General features: G+C 35.6%; 4 protein-coding genes across 9 annotated transcripts; 2 read left to right on the top strand and 2 right to left on the bottom strand.

Annotated features, from left to right (window-relative positions):
* Positions 1-493: 493 nt before the first annotated feature.
* On the bottom strand, positions 494-5240 carry LOC122133884 (sorting and assembly machinery component 50 homolog A-like). Its single transcript, XM_042753470.1, is given in 16 exon segments — positions 494-832; positions 956-1097; positions 1181-1260; positions 1262-1325; positions 1400-1467; positions 1552-1623; positions 2095-2180; positions 2264-2335; positions 2410-2538; positions 3253-3340; positions 3818-3948; positions 4045-4151; positions 4237-4324; positions 4444-4545; positions 4647-4757; positions 5057-5240. Coding segments are annotated over 16 exon segments (1407 nt in total). The 5' UTR covers positions 5078-5240; the 3' UTR covers positions 494-786.
* LOC109065138 (EF-hand calcium-binding domain-containing protein 6-like) lies at positions 4660-15963 on the top strand. The gene is given in 34 exon segments (XM_042753474.1): positions 4660-4779; positions 5445-5628; positions 5916-6066; positions 6147-6367; positions 6745-6824; positions 7429-7492; positions 7579-7715; positions 7807-7839; positions 7841-7923; positions 8013-8140; positions 8225-8373; positions 8450-8524; positions 8643-8763; positions 8847-9020; positions 9484-9561; positions 9734-9897; positions 9968-10072; positions 10148-10322; positions 10425-10539; positions 10630-10745; positions 10946-10966; positions 10968-11179; positions 11258-11345; positions 11623-11741; positions 11927-12085; positions 12182-12337; positions 12433-12649; positions 12867-13064; positions 13188-13415; positions 13487-13687; positions 13786-13972; positions 15284-15468; positions 15546-15695; positions 15780-15963. Coding segments are annotated over 33 exon segments (4443 nt in total). The 5' UTR covers positions 4660-4779; positions 5445-5598; the 3' UTR covers positions 15903-15963.
* Positions 15964-16434: 471 nt separating this feature from the next.
* Positions 16435-18632, top strand: LOC109065140 (patatin-like phospholipase domain-containing protein 2). Of its 2 annotated transcripts, XR_006158640.1 has the most exons (8): positions 16435-16678; positions 16940-17172; positions 17261-17326; positions 17537-17746; positions 17816-17874; positions 17945-18091; positions 18170-18290; positions 18365-18632. XR_006158640.1 is itself a non-coding variant. In XM_042753473.1 (6 exons), the coding sequence occupies exons 1-5, from the start codon at positions 16441-16443 to the stop codon at positions 17843-17845; spliced, it is 777 nt and encodes a 258-aa protein (XP_042609407.1). In that variant the 5' UTR covers positions 16435-16440; the 3' UTR covers positions 17846-17874; positions 17945-18148. The 2 variants fall into 2 exon arrangements, 1 of the variants encoding a protein (XP_042609407.1); XM_042753473.1 differs by lacking the exons at positions 18170-18290; positions 18365-18632 and having other exon boundaries at positions 17945-18148.
* Positions 18633-19051: 419 nt separating this feature from the next.
* Positions 19052-24859, bottom strand: LOC109065141 (G/T mismatch-specific thymine DNA glycosylase-like). Of its 5 annotated transcripts, none has more exons than XM_019082151.2 (11): positions 24704-24859; positions 24061-24133; positions 22572-22741; positions 22234-22478; positions 22054-22123; positions 20940-21075; positions 20768-20850; positions 20600-20694; positions 20334-20505; positions 20107-20247; positions 19052-20007 (listed from the first exon to the last, which is right to left on the bottom strand). In XM_019082151.2, exons 2-11 carry the CDS (start codon positions 24117-24119, stop codon positions 19871-19873), a joined length of 1308 nt encoding a protein of 435 aa, XP_018937696.1. In that variant the 5' UTR covers positions 24120-24133; positions 24704-24859; the 3' UTR covers positions 19052-19870. The 5 variants fall into 5 exon arrangements, with proteins under 5 accessions (XP_018937696.1, XP_018937695.1, XP_042609405.1 ...); XM_019082150.2 differs by having other exon boundaries at positions 24061-24121; positions 24704-24855; XM_042753471.1 differs by having other exon boundaries at positions 22572-22768; positions 24061-24121; positions 24704-24815.
* Between the last annotated feature and the right edge of the window lie 18 nt (positions 24860-24877).

Genomic DNA, 24877 nt, shown 5'->3' with positions numbered 1-24877 from the left:
TTTTGAAACTCCGAATCAGTTTTTGCGTCACAAAATGATTCACTGTTTCGATGCGCTTCAATCGGATCGCGTATCGCGAATAATTTGATTCAGATCTGGACGTCAGAGCGGGTTTGCATGATGTTTTTATCCCCACCGGGGATAAAAGTTATTCAGCAGAGGCAGGGATGCATACACCAGAAGGGGGGAAATCCCCCCCATCCCCCCCGGCAAATCGCACCCATATATATATACACACACACACACACACACACAAAACACACACACATTCAAACGCTGATTTATTTTTAAACTTTTATTTCAATTTTGAATTGATTATATATATTGACTTGATTAATAAAATGTCATTTTTAATTATTTTAATTTTGTATTAATATTTGTTGACTTGTTTAATATATAAATATGTAGAATTGTATTATATTGTATATTATATTATTACAAAAATATATAGAATTTAATATTAACTATATATGAACACAAAAAGACAGCATAATAAAGGCCATAAACATTATTTATTGAACACTGACTTGCTCTGACAAATAAATATGACAATAAGAGCACTGATGTCCAATATATTCCCCTCTGAAATGCCAATAACTTTAAAATGGGCGACTGATAACAAATCTTTTTGGACAATTTTTCTTCTTTCGCGTGTTCACCAAAACTGAGAAATTAGCCAACATTCATTGCATTACTTTGCAGCTGGAAATGGAATCGTATGAATATCCTTGATCACAAGAACAAAGTGACAGAAATGCTACTTTGTTCTAAAACGGGACTCGTGTATCACAGGAACCGGATTCCAGCCCCAAACTGCACTCCATCACATATCCTAAGAGACAAAACACATCGGTACATTACAAATTTATAATAGTAGAAGAATAACACAATCACATTAAAAGTGTAATCACATGTGTATTTGTGATTGACTGTATGAGTGTCTGTGACTGTCTACCTGTCTCCGCTCTGGACACCCATGGGAATGCAATAGTTGAGCTCCAGCCGAGCGATGTTCCCTAGACGCAACACAATACCCGCTCCATAAGACCAGCGGATACATTCGGCCAGCTTGCTCAGGTGCGCCCGGGGTCCTTCCCCTAGTGGATGATGTCAGTTATAGCAACAAATGTAAGCAAAAACATAGAGAAAAATAAAACCATTGCAGCTTTCTTTATCTCACCATAGTTGAGGTTACACAGGTTTCCGGCATTGAGAAAGAAATGTGTCCTGAAAAGGTCTCCGAAGCCGCCTCTACCTGGCGAATGGGAGAGGGGTGTACAGATGAAGCCCTCCAGCCCAATATGCCTCCCCACCGAGGTAATCACCTGTCATCAAAGTGAGAAAACAAACCTTAATAGTGAATATTGAGATACTGAGCTTCACTGTCGGAGTCAGGTACCTTCACTCTGAGGGCCGATGCTGTACATGCTGAAGCCCCTTACACTGGTCGGACCACCCAGATAAAACCTAAACACACATTTAAATACAAAAATAGCTTTACCTTGTGTGTTTGTGGGTTATTTTTACCAATGAAAGAGGGAATTCACTAACCTGTCAGCGATACAGGAGGGTTTGTCTCCAAGAGGCAGCAACATACCTCCCCACAGAGAGGTAGAGAGCACTTTTCGTTGAAATAAAATAAAATTAAACTTATTTTCAGTGCAGAAAGTGTGTACAAGCTTGTATTTGAACATTGTTAATGTAATTTTTATTATTTTAATTTTGTATTAATAATTATATATCGACTCTTGTTATCCAGAATTAGTTGCCAAGGAAACATTTCTAATTTTAATTTTTTTAGGGTGAAGGATTAAAATAACTAAAACTAAAGAGAGCCCTCTAAAAGTGCTTAAAACATCAACAAACTATGTTGTTAGTAACTAAAACTATGACTAATAAAAAACATTTATGTTAATTGTAAAAATGTTATCTGAATTAAAATAAAATATTCCAAATCTCTATATATTTTCAGTTAGTTGCCATTTCTAATTTGAGTTTAGTTCAAGCTGGAGTCCCGCAACTACTCAAATTTGAGTAAGTACTATAATAATACATTAATGATACTGAAATAACACTGCAATAAAGCAGCTCACAGAGTCCCAGAACAGAGTCTTGTTGAGCTGAATTTCAAAGTCTTCCTTCAGGAAACGGACATCTCCTCCAGTGTAACCTGCCAGTTCCTAACAGACCATAAAAATTAAGTAAACAATGACAGTATTGGATAAACTATTTCTTACAAGGACAACAATTGATTCAAACAAACCTGGTTGATCTTCAATAAGGCACCTTTCCTTGGAAGAATGGTAGAATTGCGTGTGTCGATGACCATTGTGTGCTGTGGGGAAAATATCATATATTAAAAATCAGATATCAATGACTGTAATAACAAGTTTCAGAGAAGAAACATACAGAAAGTGAGGACTTCAGGGAATGGCCACTCTCCTCCCTGACAGCGAAGGAGGCCGTACGGGCCAAACAGCCCAGCTCTCTCCACACGCCCTCCCACTTCAAAGTGTGATGTGTCCTCCAGATGGGGAACTGGTGATTATAGACCAAACAATCCATAAATAAATTAGATAATATCTTATACATATAGTAAAACTTTTGACGTTATGGGCCAGATTTACTAAACAGGGAAAATTAGCACCCTTCCAAAACAGCGACGATGGGCGTGGAAATCTCTGCAGGGGATTTACTAACAATGCGCAAATTAAAGAACATAGATGCATCTCATTTACATATCAACCAACGCAATATACCAAGCGCAGCACAAATAAGCAGAGCCGATGCTCATCTGGTGCGGATAGCTTGAGACATGCTTTTTTGGGCAGTAAATAATGGTGCAAATACCAGTAATTTGAGCGCAAACTTTAGTAAATCGCGTTGCGTGATTCATTTTAATACTGTCCTTCCATAAATTTTGCGTCTGAAAGGGAAACTCCTATAAATGCATATTCAATAAGTTCAGGCGCAACAATAACGCACACCTTTTTGGCGCTAATTCTTCACTGCGCGTCTTTAGTAAATCCTGCGCCAAAAGATGGTTACCCCAAAAAGACGGTTTGTGCGGACACAAGCTGTTAGTAAATCTGGCCCTATATCTACTAAAAACTAAATTATTTATGACATAATGTTTGGTTTGTTAAAGAGAAAAAAAAAAATAAAAATAAAATGAGATCCAATAAAAAAATGTAATTTAAATAAATAATTGTAATTTTATTAAAAATAATTTTAATAAAATAAATCCTTTACGCTGAACTCTGTGGAGACCCCTCGGTCCGTTTCTCTGAGTGAGCTCCATGGGAACTGGCCCGTGACTTTATACAAGTTAATGGAGAAGCTGAAAGAGTGAGTGAGTGTCAACAGCAAACCTGGGAAAACCAGTTCACAACATTCACAAATAACCACTGAAACATGATTACTATAAATCTAGTAATCACAGCTATACTGTACATATAAACAATTCAGTCAATATTTCAAAAGGTTGATGAATTTTTAGGTAAGGTTTGGGTAGGACATATTGTGAATACGCTTTAGTTGTCATTGCCATGAGCAATGATTGCTAGTTGCTTATTCTAGATATTAACTGGACAAAAATATATATTTTGTTTTGTTGGCCCAGACGAGATACATTTTAAATGTTTACAGTGTTTAGTCAAGTAAACTGTGTTTTTTTTTTTTAACCCTTAATGAATATTATGTCAAGTTTGTTTACTAATGAGAAATGAACTCAACTTTAATGACTAACTAGACATTTTTAACAAATCAAAGTGTAATTTTTAAATAGAAATCTTCACCACCAGGCCAAGAAACATACTTGCGCTCAAAATGTCCAGGCTGGGGCTTGAAGAATGACAAGCCATATGAGGTTTCCTTAGTCCCATAAGAGAACTGGAAGGTCAGCTTCTCTGCACGGCCAAAAACATTGGGCAATTTCAGACCCAGCACCTGAAACGAGAACCAGAACAACACTTCTATGAATAATTTCGGTTTCTCAATGTAGACACACAGCTAACAGTGATGATGCAGGAGTCAGTAGCTCACCATGCTTCCCTCGTTGTTCCCAACCATGGTGTTGTAACTTCCCGTCATTCTTCTCAGCTCCTTCACCTCGAATGTCACATCTAGTCCATTCGGCAGTGCATCAGCACCTGATGTTTTCAGAGGAATTCAGACTTTGATGCATCACTTTGATTACTGGTTATTTACCACTAGCTGTTTGCTTATTTGTCATACCTTCAGCAGTGTCAATGACAACTTCCACATTTCTGAATATCCCCAGACGCAAAAGTTTCTGTCTGGCCTCATGGGACTTCTTCATTACCTGTAACATTATTATAAAGAATATTTTAGATAATAGTTTAAATCTAGTAAAAAAAAAAAAAAAAAATATGTAATACAATTTTAATAGTGTAATTTATCCACAAGCAGCAGGATACTCACATCAATCAAGTTTTTGGCACGGAAAACATCTGCAATCTCATATGTTAAAATGTCTTCCTTCGTTCTTCCAAGACCATCGATGTGCACATGCTGTACTACGACCTAAATGATTGAAATACATATGAAAACACCAATATGCCTGGTACAAAACCACATTTATGTACAAGCAGTGGGATCGAAAAATCACATAAAATCCATCTCACGTCTTTATTTTCCAGAACTTCCTGTTTCTCTTCATGCTCTGGTTCTCCCAGGTCCATGTCATCTGCTTGAACCCCCAGCTCAGGTCCTTGCATAGGAAGGGGGTCCAGACTCTGGCTCAACAGATATGTAGAAGTGAGTGAGTTATAGTGTTTTTAGATCTATTATGTTATTAAGCATGCTCAGTATTGTATGACAGCACTGACGTTAGTTTGTTAATATCCAATGCTATACGAGTGAGCATTTATATGTGCGAGATGTGTAAGATGATTTATTATCATATTGACAGTTAATCTGGATTAATGTGGAGTAACGTTACTAAACGTCACCCTGAACTCGGCCTGTCATTCAAAGACTCTGTTCAGAGGTCATGCCTTTAGCTTCTCCACCAGCTCTGGAAAAATACGCTTACCCTGGCATGCACGGTCCCCATGTTTAAGAAAACTATTTACATTCAAATGTCCCTAATATTATAATAAACACAGTTCAGTTTAATACAGAACAATCCGCGGTCTGTCTCTGGCACACTACAACAATCTCCGGGTGGCCGCCATGACACTTGGTAACCACGCCCCTTGGGAATGATGATTGGCGCAGGAGGACAGAACAACTACGTCATGCTCGTCACTATTTTCCTTAAAAAATATGGAGACAAATTGCAGTTTAAGTTACATTTCATACGACTTTCAACACTCTTTATCCCTCGGTCCTATCGTTTTTTTAAAATATTTTGTGAGTTTATTCGCCTTTTCAGTAGAACATTGTGGACAACCTGATTGCTAATTGGTTAAGCGTTCCAGGAGGCGGAGCCAACTTCTGATTTGATTGACAGCCAGTTGCCAGACCATATCCATGGGAACAGCAAAGCGTCCTCGACTGGCTGCAGACTCAGAGGTGTTGTGCTCAAGTTTTTAATTTGAACAGCGACAGTGTAAATACGAATTTAACACAAGAATGCGTCCGAGGTCCGCTGTGGAGAGCTGGGTAAGTATAAAGACACTTTACTAATATAATTTCTGATTGAAAACCTTGCCAGGTTAAACTGCCAAGGAAACAGTATTTCTTAAGACGCTACTGGTCCTTTAAATCTTAAAAAAACCGTTTTAAAAGTTTCAAATAAGTTGAAACTTTGTATATTGGAGACTTACATTTCAATATATTATCATAAACATAATAGATTATATCATAATTTTAAAAAATGACAAAGGAAACAACCAATGCAGTATTTCAAAAAAGCTGTTTAACAAAAATGTTATATTGGTTACATTCAGGTGTCACCTTCCGCACAGAGGCCTCAAATATCGAGCCATATAGATCTGAGGCCTATGACACAAGGGCTCGCCATCATCCCCAGAGCTAAGAGTGCGTCTCGGATCTCCTCAGGGGATTTCTCAAGGAGGAACACAATCAAGTCTGACTCTGGTATGCTGTTTATTTTCTTGGCAATGGTGGAAAAGCATGTTGTTGAGGAGATACCTTATTTTATTACTTGTTCTTGACAGCCTCCTCCGTGCAGTCGGTGGCAGACGAGAGTCTTTCTTTGGTGGACATTGAGAACCTACTCTTGGAGAGAGTCAAGGACAAAAAAGAGGACTTGCAGGCTGCTTTCGAAGCCTTTGACCAGGAAGGCAACAAAGCTGTCACCAAAGGAGAGTTCAGGCGTGTAATCGAGGGGTTTCTTGTTCCACTCACTGAATCTCAGTTTGAGGGTCTGTTGGCAAAGGTGTGTTCATTTAGAATTACAAAAGTCACCCACTTCCTTCAGTGCACTTCCTGTAATGTTATATTGTGGTACTTCACTCTTAAAAACAAAAAAAAGGTGTGTCACGATGCCATAGAAGAAACTTTTTTGTCTAAATGGTTCTATAAAGAACCTTTCTGTTTCTGTGGCCAAAAAACAGATTATAAAAAAGTAAGAAAGAGATGGTTCTTTAAAGAACCTTTGACTGAATTGTTCTTTGTGTAACCAAAAATGGTTCTTCTATGGCATCGATGTGAAGAACCTTTTAAGCACCTTTATTTTTAAGAGTGTTAAGCTGTGATTTTTTTATAGTATATGTTTAATATTTTCACTCAACTTCATTAAAATATCTTCATTAGATTGACTTAAGAGAAAATGGAACAATTTCTTACATGGAGTTTCTCAGAAGATACTGCAAAATGTCCTCTGCAGTAGGCAGGTAATGTATGTTTTTGAGGATGTTTTCTCAATTATTAGATTTCCTCACACACACTACATTTTAAAAACGTTTGGGGTTACTAAGATAAAAGAATTCTCTTATGCACACCCATGCTATTTGATCAAACATACTGTAAAACTAACAATAATGTGAAATATTACGACTGTTTTCTAGTTCATTATATTTTCCTGTGATGCAAAGCTGAATTTTCAGCAGCCAATACTCCACAGTTACATGATCCTTGAGAGATCATTCTAATATTCTGATTTACTGCTCAAAAACATTTAATATAAATATCAAGGTTAAAACAGGAACCATGGCACATTTAAAAACTTTTGTAACATTATAAATGTTTTTCACTGTCACTTCTGTGTCGTTGCTGAATTAAAGTAATCATTTCTTTAAATATATATATATATATATATATATATATATATATATAATATATATATATATATTATATATATATACACACACATATACACACATATACATATATAAACAGTCTTTAGAAAGCTGAAAAATATAATATATCTAAAGGACCTCAAAGTTACGAACAGTGTATAATATTTCTTCATATATACAACATATCATTTCTTAACAGAAACAGGAGTGGAAGTTACAGAAACTCGTCACTTGGAGAACTACAGTGTCGTCTGAAAGATAAGGTGTAGAGTATAGCATGGTATGAATATTATATAAATACTTACCTGTTGAAGTTATTGTGTAACATCCATGATCCTCATCATTTCAGATTGGAGGCAATTTGAAAAACATCAGCAGGGCTTTTCGGCTGTTTGACTACAACAGCGATGGGCAGATACAGCAACACGAGCTGCGTAAAGTCCTCGAGGGATACTGCTTTCCCATGAGTCAGCTGGAATTCCACAGGTCCCGGTTTTTCAATTTAATGGAACTCTCCTGAAGTATTATTGTTTTTCCCTGAAAGCTATGTTTTTTGTGTTTATGTCTTCTCTTTTAGACTATGGTCACATTACAGCGTGAATAATTCTGACAATATCTTACAAGGAGTTTCTTGAGAAGCTTGGTGTTGACTGTGAAAACGATAGAAAAATTGCACCAGATTCTATACAACTGGGTAAAGTTATATGAAATAAATGATGCAATATGATAAGATAGTAATAAAATAATTATCAGTTAAATAGTCTGATTTACACATGCTTTCAGCACTGAATTGGGACACTGTCAGTCGTTCTACAACAAGACCTAAAAGTAAGACAAGCGTAAGGGCTTTCTCAAGCAAATCCAGGGGCAATGTCAACATGGATGAAGTCCAGACAAGGTTTTTGAGCAAAGTGAGTATGACAGAGATCTTTTTTTTATCTAAAATATATAAGAATTTCAATTTTTCTTAAAAAAAGTTCTGTTTTGACTTACAGATAAAGAAGAATTACAGCCTTGTTGAAAAAGCTCTGCAGGCATTTGACATCACAGACAGCGGATTTGTCTCTCAAGAGGATCTCAGATCTGTCCTCAGTAATTTCCTCTTCCCCATGGATGATAATATCTTCAGGGAGTTATTGAACAGGTATGAGATATCAACATATCGTTTATGAACCTCCCTGAAAGCAATTCTGAAATTCATCTAGTGTTTACTGTCACAGATTTGGAGTGAGCAGCACAGAGCCTCTGCAATGGAGAATATTTCTTGGATTGTTCAAAGACGACATAGCTGTACAGTAAGTTGGCCATAAAGTTCTTGTTAGTCTCCTATAAATCAATATTGTTTAAATATTGAAGGATTCTGTGCATGCAGAAGTATCTTCGATTATGCATAAATTTTAATGCCTCAATCAGGAAAGATTCTGTTCCAGCAACTCCAGACACATGCAGTATTGAAGCAATTCTACTAAACTTACGTCAGCATGTTTTTGATAATCAGCCTCTTCTGACAGAAACCTTTCTGGACTTTGATAAAGTAAGTTCTGAGACTAGATAATCAAAAGTTGTAAATGATGCACTTCAAATCACAGCTATTCATAATGATAACTGTTTCTGCAGAACAGAACAGGGTTTATCAGTAGAGATGAACTATGCAGGGCTCTGAGGAGCCTGAACTTCCATCTCAGCGATGAGCAGTTCAGCGCTCTTGCTGTATTCTTGGATGTGGAACATACAGATGCCATAAATTATCAACAATTCCTGGACTTCCTCTATCACCAAAGACCAGTCATGGTATTATTACCTTTGCAGTACTATAATATCATGGTCACATTTTACCTTAAAAGTTAGAAAAATGAGAGTGAGAGAGAGAGAAAAAAGAAATATTACATGAAGTAAATAAACTTTAATATTAGAACCTTTAAGATTTTTTTGCATTGTGACGTTATTTTCAGGAGATTCGAGCTCATTTTACCCATTTCTCATTACTGCAATATGCAATTTGTCATTACTGAAAAAAGGTACATTTTTGAACTCTCATAGATTAAAAGAAATCACAAAAAAAAACATTATAATATAAATTATATATTACAATAATAAAAGTAATTACAAAATGATTAAGACAATAATTACGGTAAGACATTTATACAAAATATGACATTATTTTTCTTGACAGGTTTTGCATATACAGTATATGGGTTATTTGCAAATTTAAAATGTTTCAACCTATAAAAACTGTTTTGTGAATTTATTCCAGGAGACAGCAAAGCTCAATAAAAAGGTTTCAGAACAGTTAAACCCATTGCCATCCACAGCAACGACAACAAAGAATGCTGTAAGTAACCTTCAGAGTTTTTTTATTTTTACAATTTTACAGTATTCTCTATTTTATATATTAAGCTCAAAATTCAGTCTTAGAAAATATATCTAAGGTTTATAAATAAATAAGTCCATGAATCACTTATCAATCCTAGTTCTATCACACACATGATTTTGTCTCTCTACAGGTGGAACAGATTCTTAAGGAGAAGCTCTCTGAGAACTATGACATGCTGATCGAATCTATCATCAACACAACCCAAAACCAGAGAGACACCATCCCCTCAGAAGACCTTGGGAGATTAATAATCCGACAACACGGACTGCCGCTGTCTGAGCGCCACTTCAGCAAGTGAGTCTCACTCTCTGCCCCTCAGCCTTACCTCTGGATACTGACTAATTCCCTCTGTTTTCTCTCAAAGGCTTTGTGAACCATTTTTAGAGGGCGGAAATGTGAACTACACGCTATTTCTGAAGAGCTTGGGTGTTTCAGAGAAGATTGAGAGCCGCCTCAGTATCACTGAGAGGTTTGTATGTTCAATAATAAGCATGAGAAGTGATACGTGGAACTCAGATAAACGTTTTTTTTTGTTTTAATATAGAGAGGAAAAGGCACATGAAGCCTCCATAATGAACTTAAAAGCACAAGCAGTGAAGGATGTTGTCCTGAGGAAACTCAAGGACAGGCTTCAGAGACGCGGGATGTCCTTTCAGGACTATCTGGTGTCCAAAAGGAAAAGCATGCCAGTAGCGCTTACTCTGAGAGATTTCTGTAAGGTGCGTTATGAGATCAGGTCAGAAAGTCTTAACTGTAATTCTGATCATGTGAAGGCAACATTCAAGCAGTGTCTTAAGCGTTCAGTTCTTTACATTGTTTAGATTCTGGATGACTGTGGTATTTTCCTGGAAGAACCCCAGCTTCAGATGCTTATCGAGTCTCTTGGTTTTAATTTGGGTTCGATTTCTGTCACTGACTTTGTGGCCAAATTTGAAGGTTTGATTTTTCTCAACACACAATCCGTTTTTCTTAACACAAAACATATGGCACAAAACATAATCGATAGACAGACAAAGAATGTACAAGTTACAATACCAGAAAAGGACGAAGAAAGACAGACAAAGAATGTACAAATGTCCACTCTTTTGACTGCAGAGGACTGTCTAGCTCAACTTAAAAAGAGGATTGAGGAATATCATGGGGTATCAAAGCAAAATATATTTTTTAATTATTTACTAATTTACTGATAAAAAAAGGGTCTATATACAGTACATACACTCTATATTTAGTCCTTCTCATGGTATCAACAAATAGTGCATTTTTTAAAAGGCTCTAAATGCATAAAAACAACACTTAATAAATCCCACTGCTTCAGACATCTTTACCTCGCTCTTGTTTGCAGGATGCTCTGACCGCTTTTTGTCCGTCTCATGGACAAGAACCGAGATGGAGTGGTGAATCGGAATGACTTCAGGGCTCTGTTTGACAGCCTGATGTTTGTAACCACAGAGAAGGAGTATCAGAGACTGCTTGACCTGTTGGGCCTTACGCCTGGCTGCACACTCAACTACGCTGAGTTCTACAACAAAGTTCACTCTGGCAGCAAGACGAAATCACATCACCACGATAACACCTCGTAAAAAACACTCCTCTGGAAGTAATATTTATATTTATCCTAGCTGGTTTTATAACAGAAATCTTCTTTTTTTTTCAGAGGAGATGGATACCTTGACACTGCATGTGACCAATTTCATGGCTATTTGGCATCCACTGCACAGAAAAGACCTTCTGAGCTCTCAAAGGTAATCTACATCCAGTCCTAGTCACTTTTTCAACTATATGGCAGTTGTCTTGAACATACACTTACACCTAGTGGCCTGGATGTATTGGAGAAGAAATACATTATTAGCAGGCAGCCATGTTTATAGCAAGATGTGTTTTTTTTATTAAGATAAACTGAAAAGTATTTGACCGGTCATGTGATCTCAAAATTATGGCTTCCATGAGGAAACCTTCTACATGTACAAATGTTTTAATGAGGAATTAAACATACTTTTTACATAACAATTGTGTTGGCAGGCCTTTTGTCAGTTGGGTGACGATGTTAAAAGCATCATGACCAAAAATGGTCTAAAGCAGCTACTTTTTAAATACTACATGCCCATCACACCAAACGAGTTTGAAAAACTCTGGGACAGGTAAGCAACACTGATATTTCAAGGAGTGTATGTGTTCTTCAGTGCATTTGATATTTGAACCACAATCAATATAAGCATGATGTTAACTAAAATATATATCTGGCAAGCATTCAGAAATTTCAAATGTCTGATATCTGCTGGAAATAAAACTAAAAACTCAGTTTTTGTGAAACTTTTTTTCACAGATATGATGAAGAGGGGAAGGGCTTTGTCACTCAGACAGAGTTTTTAAGTAAGCTTAAAATCACATCAGATGAAGACAGCCAATCAGACGCTTTACAAGAACAGCTCACCGAGAGGGTGATTTCCACACCTGACCTGGAAGTTATGCTACAAAATCTTAGGTGAAAATTATCTCTGTATCAATTGACAAATGTAAAAGTGGATGAAAATATTCTCCTCATGCATATAGTGTTACATGGACCTATCTGTGTTTGAAGGAAGTGGATTGGGAATGACTTTGAGAGAGTGAGTGGAAGCCTTGTGATTCTGGATAAAAACAAAGATGGTCACGTTACCGTGACAGACCTGCTATCTCTCCTGCACAGACATGGATTTCGACTTCGAGAACAACAGCTCACACATCTACTGAACCTGTAACTCTCAATATTAGACATGTTCAGTTACTCAAAATATGGTCAGTGTTATGAGCTTCTGCATTGTATTTCCTTTTTTCCTTTTTGTTTTTCAGCCTTGGCTTTGACGGCAGTCTGAAGGAGCTGCCATACCTTGATTTTCTAAAGCATCTCACTGGACCTCCAGTTTCCAGCGGGTCTGCAGGTGAACCTCCTCAAGGTCCGACTGTGTGTTCTCCAGAACCAGTGGAGGATATAGAGGAGCTGAGCCCAGAAAAAACAATACAAAGAGTCAAGGAGCTGGTTACTGCCTCCTCAGATACTCTCTACAAGGTACTGACTGTTTATAAAGTACAGTATATTATGATTGCTATAGAGATGTTTTAACCTGGAATGTGCTGCAATTACAAAGCTGTGTAAAGTGTTTTGTAAACACTACTGGACCAAAAGTGAGGAGTTGTTTTTTTTAAAGAAATTAATACTTTTATTTAGCAAGGAAAACTTTTAAAATCAAACCAACCCCAAACTGCTGCTGTACTTTGTTTTCTAGGCTTTCTCTGCATTTGATAAGACTGGAGATAGTATGATACCACAAACAAAGTTTCGACAAGTGCTGGACCATTTCTGTATGCGTCTCTCAGAAGTGCAGTTCAGGAAGTTGCTGTCGGAGCTCAGAATAAACGAAGGGGAGGAGATTATGGTTGACTGGAAGGAATTCCTCCAAGTCTTCAACCTCCACAAACAAGAGGTCCAAAGTTTTTTTATGGTTGAGTTTGTACTTTTTGCACAATATGAGGTTGTCAAAATTAAGAATGGTCTAAGTTGCATATGGTGAATTATAAAACACTATTTATTTCTTTAACTCCAACAGACAGCAGATGAATGGCTGAAGAAAATCCATAAGCTGTGCTTTCCTAATCAGCCCCGATCTTTAGTAATCAGTGACATTTTGAGACGGATACAGGAGGTTGTGTCAGCCCGCATATACACTATAACAAAGGAAATGGTAGACCTCGACTACGCCAATATAAACACGATCTCCAAAACTGACTTTAAGGCCATTTGTGATCGTCACTTCATGAGGCTCACCGACGAACAGGTAATTTCCAGTACCACATGAGTTTCTTTAATAGTTCCTTCAATAGCTTGAAAAACAACCAACTCTTTCAGTTTCAAGACCTGTGGAAAATGCTACCAGTTAATGGCTTTGGAAATCTGGAATATCGAGAATTCCTGAAAAAGTTCAGTGGAGAACAGCAAGGCCTGGAAAAGGTTGCTAAATCACTACCAGGTTCAGCAAGAGCAACGCTGGAGAGACCAACATCACTCAGACGCCCCAAAACAGCACCCTGTGCCTTTCGGCGCTCTGCGGTACATTTACTTCATATGCTAATATTGGTATACTTCTCCTTGTATTGGATTTTACAAGTTCCCTAATTTCTTTTGAATCCCACCATTCTTATCCACAGTCATCAGCGTCAGAGCAGCTTCAGAGACCCTCCACTGCGAGCAGAAGGTCCACACCACTGCTGAACTGTGAGGATGTGGAGATGAAGCTACGCTCCAAGATCCAGGACTGTTGGAGGCACATCCAGAGGAGATGCAGGCAGGCCGACCCTGAGAGGACCGGAGAGATAGATGTGGATGTATTCCTAGGTACATTGTTGAGGCCAGATATCTCTCCATTTAACAGTCACTGCACTTTCAACCATATAAAAAGTCAAAACTAAGGAATTTTCCAAGATTCGAAAAGTAATTGAAATTTAAAAAAGTGAATATAGTGAATATATATTTTTTAAGCTATGCTCAGATCTAAAATATTCTAGCTCTGACTTCACAAACCTAATTGTTCTTTCAAATTGGCTATTTTCAATTAATCAGAAAAACCAGTACAGAAATAGGTCACAATGGGTTTGAATTCTAATTATTTTTATATAAAAATAAATTTCTTAATGAAATAAACAAGCACACACACACCGTACGAGGTGCAGGTCAGAAGACACCAAAATTGCATAGAGAGGACATACTGTAGAAACGCATACTTACTTGCAAATAAGATTCTTTTTTTTATTCAACGTTTCGGCGAAAAGCCTTTGTCAAGGTATGATTTCTTGTATGGTAAGGAGAGGTATAAGTAGACAGTTATTAACAGGTGTAAAAATATATTTATAAATAACATCATATAAAATAATTTTATATATATATACATGTAAATTTTTTGTTTTCTTTTTTATGTAATTTAATTTATATATTTATAATATAGAATATTATGTTTAACATTGCATGATATATATATTATATAATTATTGTAAAATTATAAATGATTAATTATAAAATTATGCATTTTTAAAAAACATGAAAAGTCAAGGATTTTTTGTCTAAATTATATTATTTTCTGAAAATTTATTAACAAATGGGTCTGAATTATAATGATTTTTATATAATAATATAATAAAGTATAATTTTAATGTATTTTAATATAACACTATAAAATTACCTTGTATAACTTTTGTTATAATTTATATAATTCATGGAAATTTTTTTCTGAATAAATTATTAGCTAATGACTGAATTAGGATTATTTTTATATTCTAAATAATATAAAATACAATATAATATAATTTTATATATATTTTAATAATCTCTCTCTCTATATATATATATTTATTCATATACATATAAATGCATAAAATGTGTAAAAATATAATGTATGATTTATATAGTTATTTTAAAATAATATAAAAATCAAAAGGACAATTATGAGAAAAACCATGGAATTTCATTGGCCAAAAAGTGGAAAGCTAATCATAATGTATTGCAATTGACAATGGAAACATCTCATTTTCCTGTTTGTGTGTGTGTGTGTGTGTATGCAGTAATTGTAGTTCATTTCATTTATATATTATATTTTATGATTGTCACGTTGTTTGAAAATTGTTATCAATTGTTTAAATGGATGTTGTGCAGAAATACTCCAGGCCCTCCATATTGAGCTGAGTCCACTTGAGTTTGAGCAGCTGGCTGTCAAATACGACATCAAAAACAGTGGACGTCTCTCTTATCCGGACTTCCTGCGGCACTTTGTGCTGATGTTCAGTCCTCAGGTCAACTCTGCATCGCACAGACTCAAACTGCAGCTCCCCAGGACACCAGTGAGTTCACTGCTGTCATTTTAAATAGGCCAGTATAGTTGATGAATTGTGAATATAATCACGCATTTCTCCTTCAGATGAGTCCTGGCCCATTTAGTAGCCAGTGTGCTGAAGCCATGCTGAGAATCTCCAGGCCTATCCAGCTCTTCTGGAGGCAGATGAGGCACAAATTCATCGCATTTGACAAAGAGCGCACTGGAAAGATCTCTCTTCAGGACTTCAGAAAGGTACAAAGGACTGTTTTATACTTAACACTTTCAGTTCATGTCTTGTTTTTAATCATGCAACATTGTGCACGATTTGTTTTTTAGGTTCTGAGACAATACAGCGTGAATCTGTCAGAGGAGGAATTCTTTCATTTCACTTCTTTTTTTGACAAGAACCTCTCAGGAAGGATTTCATACAATGATTTTCTGCGCATTTTCCTTAAATGAGTGCAGATTCATCTGTTTATTAGTTTGGAGTGTCATATTGCACTTCTTAAGCAACACTGATGTCACAGTTTTTTTTAAAAAAATAAAAAATAAAACTGATTATTCTAATCCTTTATTTGTTGTTTTTTATTCATACAGCAAGAAAATATGTTTAATATAGGAATTTTATGTAATTTAAATTTGACATTATATATTATAACTTTCATATTTTATATGTAATTCAATTAAAAATAAAAATAAATTTTTATAATTAGTTTTTTTCTTGCTGAAAAAAGAATTATGCAAGAAGTTAATTATTTGGAGTAACCCAGTATTTAGCAGTATTATGGCAGCAGTGTTTTGCTCACTAACACAATCAAGGCTTTCAAGATCACTAATGTTTTGACAAAAAATCACTCAATGATCACAGCAGTGTCCTCACTATGCAATGTTGTTTTTCCAGTACATGACCTCTGCGATTGCAAAACTCTATTTCGCAATAGTAGAACGTTGCCAGATACTATCAGTGCTAATGACTGACCTTCATTTGGACTCAGTAATGTATCGCACTTTGCACTGCATAACCTCAGGGATTCATATGCTGAAGAATATGCAGGAATCTTCTAAAGAATGGAATATCTCTTTTGCTGGCTGTGGATTTCTGATGGCTTACTACTGTGGAGTCTATAGCTGTTTATTTGAACGGGCCCCGTTTCTTCTTAAGGGGGTGAAGAAGATTTGTGGGGCTTCATCTGGTGCTCTCATGGGTGCAATACTAGCATGCCAAATGTCTCCAGGTATGTTTCAACAATTATTTCTAGTTTAAAAACTTCACACAAGTTGTAAAAGACAACGAAAAAAGGTGTGTTGAAGGCATTTGTCATGAATCCAAATGACAAATCTTTCCCATTCACAATTAAATGATAGTGAATAGTAGTTTTAAAATCTTAAAAGATTTCAGAAGACACATTAATGGTAGAAAACCCCCTATTTAATTAATTTTGATGACTATTACATTGATTAATATTGGTGATCCTAAAGGAAATTCCATTTTGAAGCCAAATCCTGTGAAAATTTGCTGGAAATGTCTCGAGAGGCTCGGAAAGGCACTCTGGGTGCTGTGCATCCCTCCTTCGACCTGCTGAAGATAGTACGAAACTTCCTAAATCATGACCTGCCTGAAGATGCCCACCTACTCGCCAGTGGACGACTGTTTGTGTCACTCACACGAGTGTCAGATGGGACAAATGTGTTGGTGTCTGAGTTCGACAGTAAAGAAGATCTCATTCAGGTGAACTCAACTACCTTTTGTTTCCTGCATTATGAATAGATAAGTGTTAATGAGGATTTATGATTTACACTTTGCTCTCTGTCTGCAGGCTCTGATTTGTAGCTGCTTTTATCCACTGTACTGTGGTGTGATACCTCCAAGATATCATGGAATAGTATGTAGCCAAACAGCCGTTTGACTGTATATTTTGGTGATAAATTCGCAATAATAGTCAGTTTTTCAATTCAATGTGCTCCTCTTACTGATATTTTATTAGCTTTGATGTTTTGCTGGTTTATTATCTTGATATTACTCACACCTTATCTAGTTAGTTGAAATGCAAATTAAAGTTGCAACCCTTTTTAAAGTTTTCCCTCGTTTTCAGAGGTATGTAGATGGAGCATTGAGTGATAACATGCCTTTCTCTGGTCTGAGGAACACAATCACCATCTCGCCTTTTTCTGGAGAGAGTGACATCAGTCCTTATGGCAGCCCTTTTTACTTTCATGACATTTACTACAATAACGTCAGCATTCACATCAACTTCATTAACGCACACCGAGTGGTCATTGCATTTTTTCCTCCAGATCCAGAGGTAAATTCATGAATGCTTAATTTTCAAAAACATATTTAGGCCCACATAACCTTGTTGTGGTGTTTCGTAGTCTTGGCTGAGATGTGTCAAAGGATATAAGGATGCTTTCCTTTTTTTAAAAGAAAATGGTGAGTAGGCTTACACTCTTCTTGAAGATGATATTTGGCGTAATTGTGAGGATCTAATATTGTTTATCAGAACTCCTGAAGCTCACATCGCCAATGTCAGAGCTGACCCTAATAGAAGAATGGGAGAATATTCCAACACCTAAGAAATATATAAGTGAAAACAAGCTAAGAGTGACTGGGAATTCTAAAAATGTCCTTCCGGAGTCCATCAAAAAAGGTGAGACAACAAATAACTTGCATCCAACACAATGAACCAGTAAATCTAAAAGAATGATCTATTTTTCACCTTCTCCAGTATTTTGTAAGGCTAGCTTGAGGGAGGATGAAGAAATAAGATGTTCTCTTTCAGTGAAGCTGGTTTACTGTCTAATGTGGTGCATTTGGCCGGTGGAGATGGCATACATAATGCTCTTAAGGTATACATGTTAAAAACAAGTAAATTGAAATATCAAAGTCTAATTTCATGCTAAGACCCTGACTGTTTTTTTAGGCTTGTTGAGTGCACTCCAGAGATGTGGTCATATCTGCTGTGGATGTGGCAGATGACAATGAGAATGATTGGACAAATATTGAAGAATGCTTTCTCAAGGTTTTAAAGATATTACATAATAACCCAAATATTAAATGTGATGTCCCTAAATAAGACTTTCTGCCTTCAGTCACATTCAGAAATATCCAACTCTTCACCAACTCACTTACCAGCACCACCTCTTTTTACAAACACTGTGTAATTATTTTGAATAAAAAGGTTTCAATAACCTTTTGAATCTTGATTTTTATTTAATCGCACTAACTTAAATTGCCTATACATTAAAGATGTCAGATCAATTACAAAATGAATGTCAGTTGAATTCTTGGGTTTAGTGCTTGTGCTTATGTGTAATCTCCTTAAAAATATACAATATATAATCAAACATTTTCTACCAGTTTACAAGCTTTTCTCACTAAAATATAATACTAAATACTAATACGGAAATAAACGCACAAGCAGAAATTAGCATAACTGTATTTTAATGAAACAAGATAATCATGTTTACAGAAAGGGTAAAAAATAGTAGCACCAAGTAAAAGCATGTAGATAAATCCATAAATTATGGCATGTTCAGGATTATTTCACTTATATAAACAGTCATACTGAGTTGTATTTTACAGTACTGAAAGCGGAGAGGTTGCTGTATACATTTTTTTAAACAGTGATGCTGATGCTTCCTCATAAGGAACACATTTAAAGATATTTGCAATGTACAGTCTTGCAGTGGCACCATAGAAGTTCATAGAAGTCCTTCCAACATGTAAAAAGACCTTATATGTCACATCATGATAGTAACAAAACATTATTTAAATGTTATCCTCACAGATTTTGCAATATTATGTTTAAAATGTGCTCTTTAAAAAGATTTGGGTAGTTACACTTCAAATATTACTACAAAAGCAAACATAATACATCCCATCTAAAATATCAAATGAAATAATAGTGTGTGCTCCTTATGAACAAATCAAGTATCAGTCCCTGATATCGCATAATGCAATAAACCAGTGCTCAGAACCTCGTACACTAAACTACCAAAAATAACGCCATTGACTCTAAACCATTAAAGTAAAAGATGAGTATATTCTCCAGTTCCATAGAAATGCTAATTCCTAAAAGGTCTAATTGAAATTCATAGTAAAAACTGTTCTTTTCTTTAATAAAGAGGCATTTGAGATCTCAAAGGCCCCCAAATTGAAGTTCAGAGGTACAGTTTCTTTAAAAGCACAGCAGCCATTGGATTCTCCTTGTGCTTGTGAAGTTGGGCCACCTTCCATGATACTGTGATTTCCTCAAACCGGTCCTGAAATTATAACGTAACAGACTTGTCACAGCAACGCACAGGAGAAAGAAACCAATGCCCCAAAGACTCCTGGAATCGACTGAGAAAAGATAAGAGGCACAGCATCTTTGGAAGAGCACAGGAACCGACAGGCTTCGTCTGAAGTCCCTGAGAACGGTCCTTCCTCATACACCCCAGCTTTGGGCTTGAGAGGAGCTGCCGATGTCTGGGATCTGATCGGCAAAAGACTGCGTCATCCACTGACCGTCCTGAACCTGGCCAACCGCGTTTGGATTCGTAGGCGCCTTCTCCACTGTGTCAGCTGGAGGTATGAACACAAAAATTGATTTGTAACATCTAAAGACCTCTTTGACTTTCATTGTATGGACAAAAAGTTCCATAGAAGAAAGATGGTACCAACCTTTCTCCTCAGATGTGGAGAAGCTACAGTATCCATTGCTTTGGCCTCCTTCAGGTACGGGTTCCCCGTACGCTCCTCCGAAAGCGGTCTCATAACCAGGATCATACTGCTCTTCCTTGATGGCCATCCTCTTAGCGTCCTCTGTAAGACAGAAGGAAGATAAAGTGGTCAAGTACAGTTCATAATTGTGTATATCAGGAGGGCAATCATAATTGGTTTGCTTGTACCTTTGGCCAAGCCGAGATCAAATGAGTAGTTGACTTCTTCTATCTCCTTGGGCTTTGCAACCCCCTTCAGCTGATCTCGGAGCTCTCTCAGCTTGATGTAAAAATGCACTTTGTCCTGAGCACGAGGAAACTGAGCACAGCGGGCACTGGAGGACGGCATCAGGTACAACGCCTACAGAAAACAGTAATATACGACTCATTTTTGACAAAATGTTCCTTTTTTTTTTTTTTTATGAAGTGAACCAAAAAAGAGAATTTTTTTTTACCGTCTCAGAGTCAGGAACCCTGTGAGGCTGTAGGCCAAATTCAAGTGTTTTTGGCTTCTTCCCAAAAATCTCCCTACAGAACATTTCATATATACCTAAAACAAAAGATATTGTTAAATGCACACCTTCATATCAGTATGCATTGTGTATTTGTGTTTGAATACTTACATTTTCCATTAAAAACTGCTATGAGCGGCTTGAATTTCTTTATCTTTTCCACTAAGATTTTACCACCTTCTCGAAGCTCCTTGCTGCAGAAGGTGACGAGTAAAACAGCTTAGATGAGAGGAACATCACTATTTCCAGTAAAGAATGAAAGTAGAGTGATAATCTAGCGCACCTAGAGAGATCTTTGCTTCCCGGTGTCGCTCTCGCTACCATATTTGTGAAGCCGATGCTGTATTTCTCAGGCAAACTCTGATCATCCATGTGATTTAGCAGCTTCTCTGTGAATCCAGACAGGAACAGACACTTCCCTAAAAGATTGAGAAGAACGGTTATAGTTTAATCATTGAAAGATTAGAGATTTTAAACTATTTATTTTTTAAAATTAATATATTATAGATTTTTTAAAAAAATACATTATGCTGCATAAATATTTGTTATTTTATATTATAAAATTTTTAAATATATAATAAATGTTATTTTATATTAGAATATTTCTGTAATTACATTATTATATAAATAAAATCTTTTTATATTTGTATACAACCACTTTTTAAAATGTTAAAATAACAACAACAACAACAACAATATTAATAGAACTGTTGTATTATTAACAATAAAGACATACTATAAAATACCTCTTTATATTGAAAGATAATAATGTCAACATAACGGTTTTTAAAAATTCCTTAATATTCCTTAATAAAAAATATGAATATAAGTTGGTTTATAATATTTGTTCTTTAATTATTTCTATTATATTAGAATATTTTATTTATATTATTAATATATATTAACCTTTAGAATGTCTCTTTTTTTTATTTGTAAACAACCTTTAATATTAATATATTACAAAGGCAATATATTAGGGCTGTCAAATCGATTAATCGCATCCAAAATAAAAGTTTTTGTTTACTTGGTATGTGTGTGTGTACTGTGTACATTTATAAATATATATAAATGCACACACATACATGTATAGATTTAAGAAATATGTGCACATGCGTATATACTCATATTTATATATATGATTTATATTATATAAATATAAAATTCATATTTCTTAAATATATACATGTATGTGCATTGCACATATAAATATATACAGTACACACACATATCACGTAAACAAAAACTTATTTTGGATGTGAATAATTGATTTGACAGCCCTAGAATATATTTATAATAGCAATTATATAAATAAAATAAACAATATAATAACAACAAAATCTCTTTTACATAAAAGCATAATATAACAATAGAGATGAGTAGAATTGTAATCTACTTACAAAAATGGTTTCCTGGTCCAGGAAACCATCTTCCAATGTAGGCCGCCATCAACCCTGGATTAATTCCGATCTGTATCATAAATATAAGATTCATTTCAGTCATCTGGGTTCAATTCCATCATTGGTTTAACATTCTTCATTGTTAAAAGGCAACTTCAGAGAAAAGGCATACAAACTTACAATGACATAATCCAGATTGGGGGTAAGAATGTCAGGCAGTGTTTTCTTCATGACTTCCTCCTCCGACATGCCCTTAAAACGATCGACTTTCCTCTTGACTTTCTTGAAGGTTTCGTCAATCTTCTCCTGTCCTTCAGCTGGCGGGGCCTCCTTATCCTCCTTGGCTTTTTTGGGTTTGGGTCCAGGTTTGCCTTTGGGTTTAGGTTCCTTGCTCGCTGCCCTTCCTCGCTTTCCTTTAGCAGGTGCTAAATGGGGGAGAAAAAATCCCACTTTGACTAAAGCTTCATGAGAGAATGTATTCAGTCTGCTGAGCTCAGTTCTAACGCTTGAAAACACACCTTTCTGTGCAGCTGCAGGCTCCAGTTGGGCGGCATCCTCTGGGTGTACAGGCATCTGCTGCATGCCTCCATCTTCTCTGTGTCCCTCCATCATAAAACCAGCATTACCATTAGCCATGTGAGGATACTGAGCCTGAAGGGCCTGCAGATGCTGCTGAGCTGACTGAACCCTAGTTCAGAAATGAAACAGGGACTGACTGAGTTGTCAGTCCAACTTAGACTTCAATAGAAAAAAGTCCATCTTAAAAGCACATATTTAATAAGATGCAAAATAGAGATTCTTAATCAGTTTGGCCAATATTCTGTACCGAAGTAGTGAAGTCATAATTAACCCAACACAATGGTGTTTACAGGTAAAGTAACTTTGCATAAAGAAAAACATTTAACAATTAGATAATACAAAAAGATTAAAATTCATTTGCAACTATTTAGATCGCATATTTACCTTTGCATAAATATAATAAACTATTTTATAAACATTATATTTATAAATATTAAATAAAAATGTAAAACTAAAACAAACAAAATATAGTTTCATAATAAGAAATAATTTTAACATGAGTTAACAGACACTGAAGTCTTATTTAAAAAGAAACACTTCAAAGTTAACAGACAACACAAACAAAGATGAAAATACATTTGCAAACATTTTGATTTCAAACCTTTGCATAAATATAATAACGGTATATGTAATATTAACAGTAATATTAGTGATTTATTAATTACAGCTAATAAACCATAAATTACTTTATAACTATAAAAACTTGTAATCTTTTTTAAATAAAGAAAATGTATAAAAAAATATTAAAAATTGTGATTTTTAGATTTCTACATTTTTTAAATAATGTATGAAATCAAACATCAAAATAATAGTTTAATAATTAGAAAACATTTAACAGTCAGTCAACATAAAACAAAAAATTAAAATACATTCACAAGCATGCAGATTGCAAATCTTATATAATGCCATGATAATACTAATGACGTATTTAATTATTAAACTAAAATACATTTTATAATGGCTATAAAGCTTGCAATATTTTTTAAATAAATCTATAAAATGAAAATACTCATTAAAAATACAGTTTCATACCTAGAAATTATACATCACTTAACTGAGACTTCAACATAACAACTGCATCTCCTTTACATCGGAGATTTTCTATTGTAAAGCAGCTGCAACTTCCATAAAGAGTTACTGAGTTATACTAAAATAATTTGTGAAGTCATTTATGCAACCCTGCAAAAAGAACACGTTAATAATTGCAGGAACACATCAGTTTCCAAAACAAACACAAGTGGCAAGTTTCTTCTTCTTGTAAGCAGGACAATAACGTGTTATTGTTGCTTGTTTCGTGCATGGCGGTACAGACTGGTTAGTAGCATTCAAAAACAGACTAAAATGCTGATAGATATTATAACAGCATAAGAAAACCAGTGGGATCGTAATTAATCGTGGCGCCAATTGACGACATTTGGGGACACTCACCATTGTTGGAGGTATTCCGAGGGGGCATGAGGCAAAGATCCATAGAGCCTTTCATCCATCTCTAAAGAATTTACTTAAATAAATCAATATTTGTGTTCATTTCAACAGCAATTTCAAGTGGTATTCTCACAGGAGAATATTTATAACCAGCCCTTTTATAATAAATAGGTTCAATTATACATAAATGCAATTCTAAATTTAGTGAATATCAAAACATATCCAGCCTAGTCTGGCTTAAGTGTACAAACCAGATCAGAAAAGGTTCTGTGTGCTGGATTTTAACACACTCCAACAAACCACACAAAACAACCCAACACATCTCACTATCTCTCAATACACATCCACACACATAAACTTAAACAGAAAAACAAAGAAAACTAATCTAAGTTTAGTAACTTAATTACATATTAATTCAGCAGGACAAATGCAGGTAAACGGATAAGATCCTTTTATTTCACATCAACATAAAAACCATATGTGATGCTGTTAGCATGTTCGGCTAATACTGGCCTAGAGTGCAAATTCATTGAGCACAATGACTGATGGTCGCTAGCTAACTGTGCAGAGCGCTTCTATCGGCATAAAATACATTTACATTGTGTAATTAATCAAATTACGCATTACTTGTTAAATGAATACATACCGTTGTGATATGATTAGAACGATAGTCCACTGAAATGCTGTTTTTTTCTCGTTTTAAGAACAAAACCGGTGAAAGCAACAAAGACGAGAGCAACAGCGAGAAATCAATTTGACAGTGGAGCGTACCAAAAGCACCAGTACTAGGGGCGTTGTGGGCACAGTACGTCTGTCTCTT

The sequence above is a fragment of the Cyprinus carpio genome, chromosome B25, assembly GCF_018340385.1.
Source record: "Cyprinus carpio isolate SPL01 chromosome B25, ASM1834038v1, whole genome shotgun sequence".
Taxonomy (NCBI): domain Eukaryota; kingdom Metazoa; phylum Chordata; class Actinopteri; order Cypriniformes; family Cyprinidae; genus Cyprinus; species Cyprinus carpio.
The sequence above is the reverse complement of the archived record's forward strand: the minus strand, read 5'-3'. Positions and strand labels throughout refer to the sequence as shown.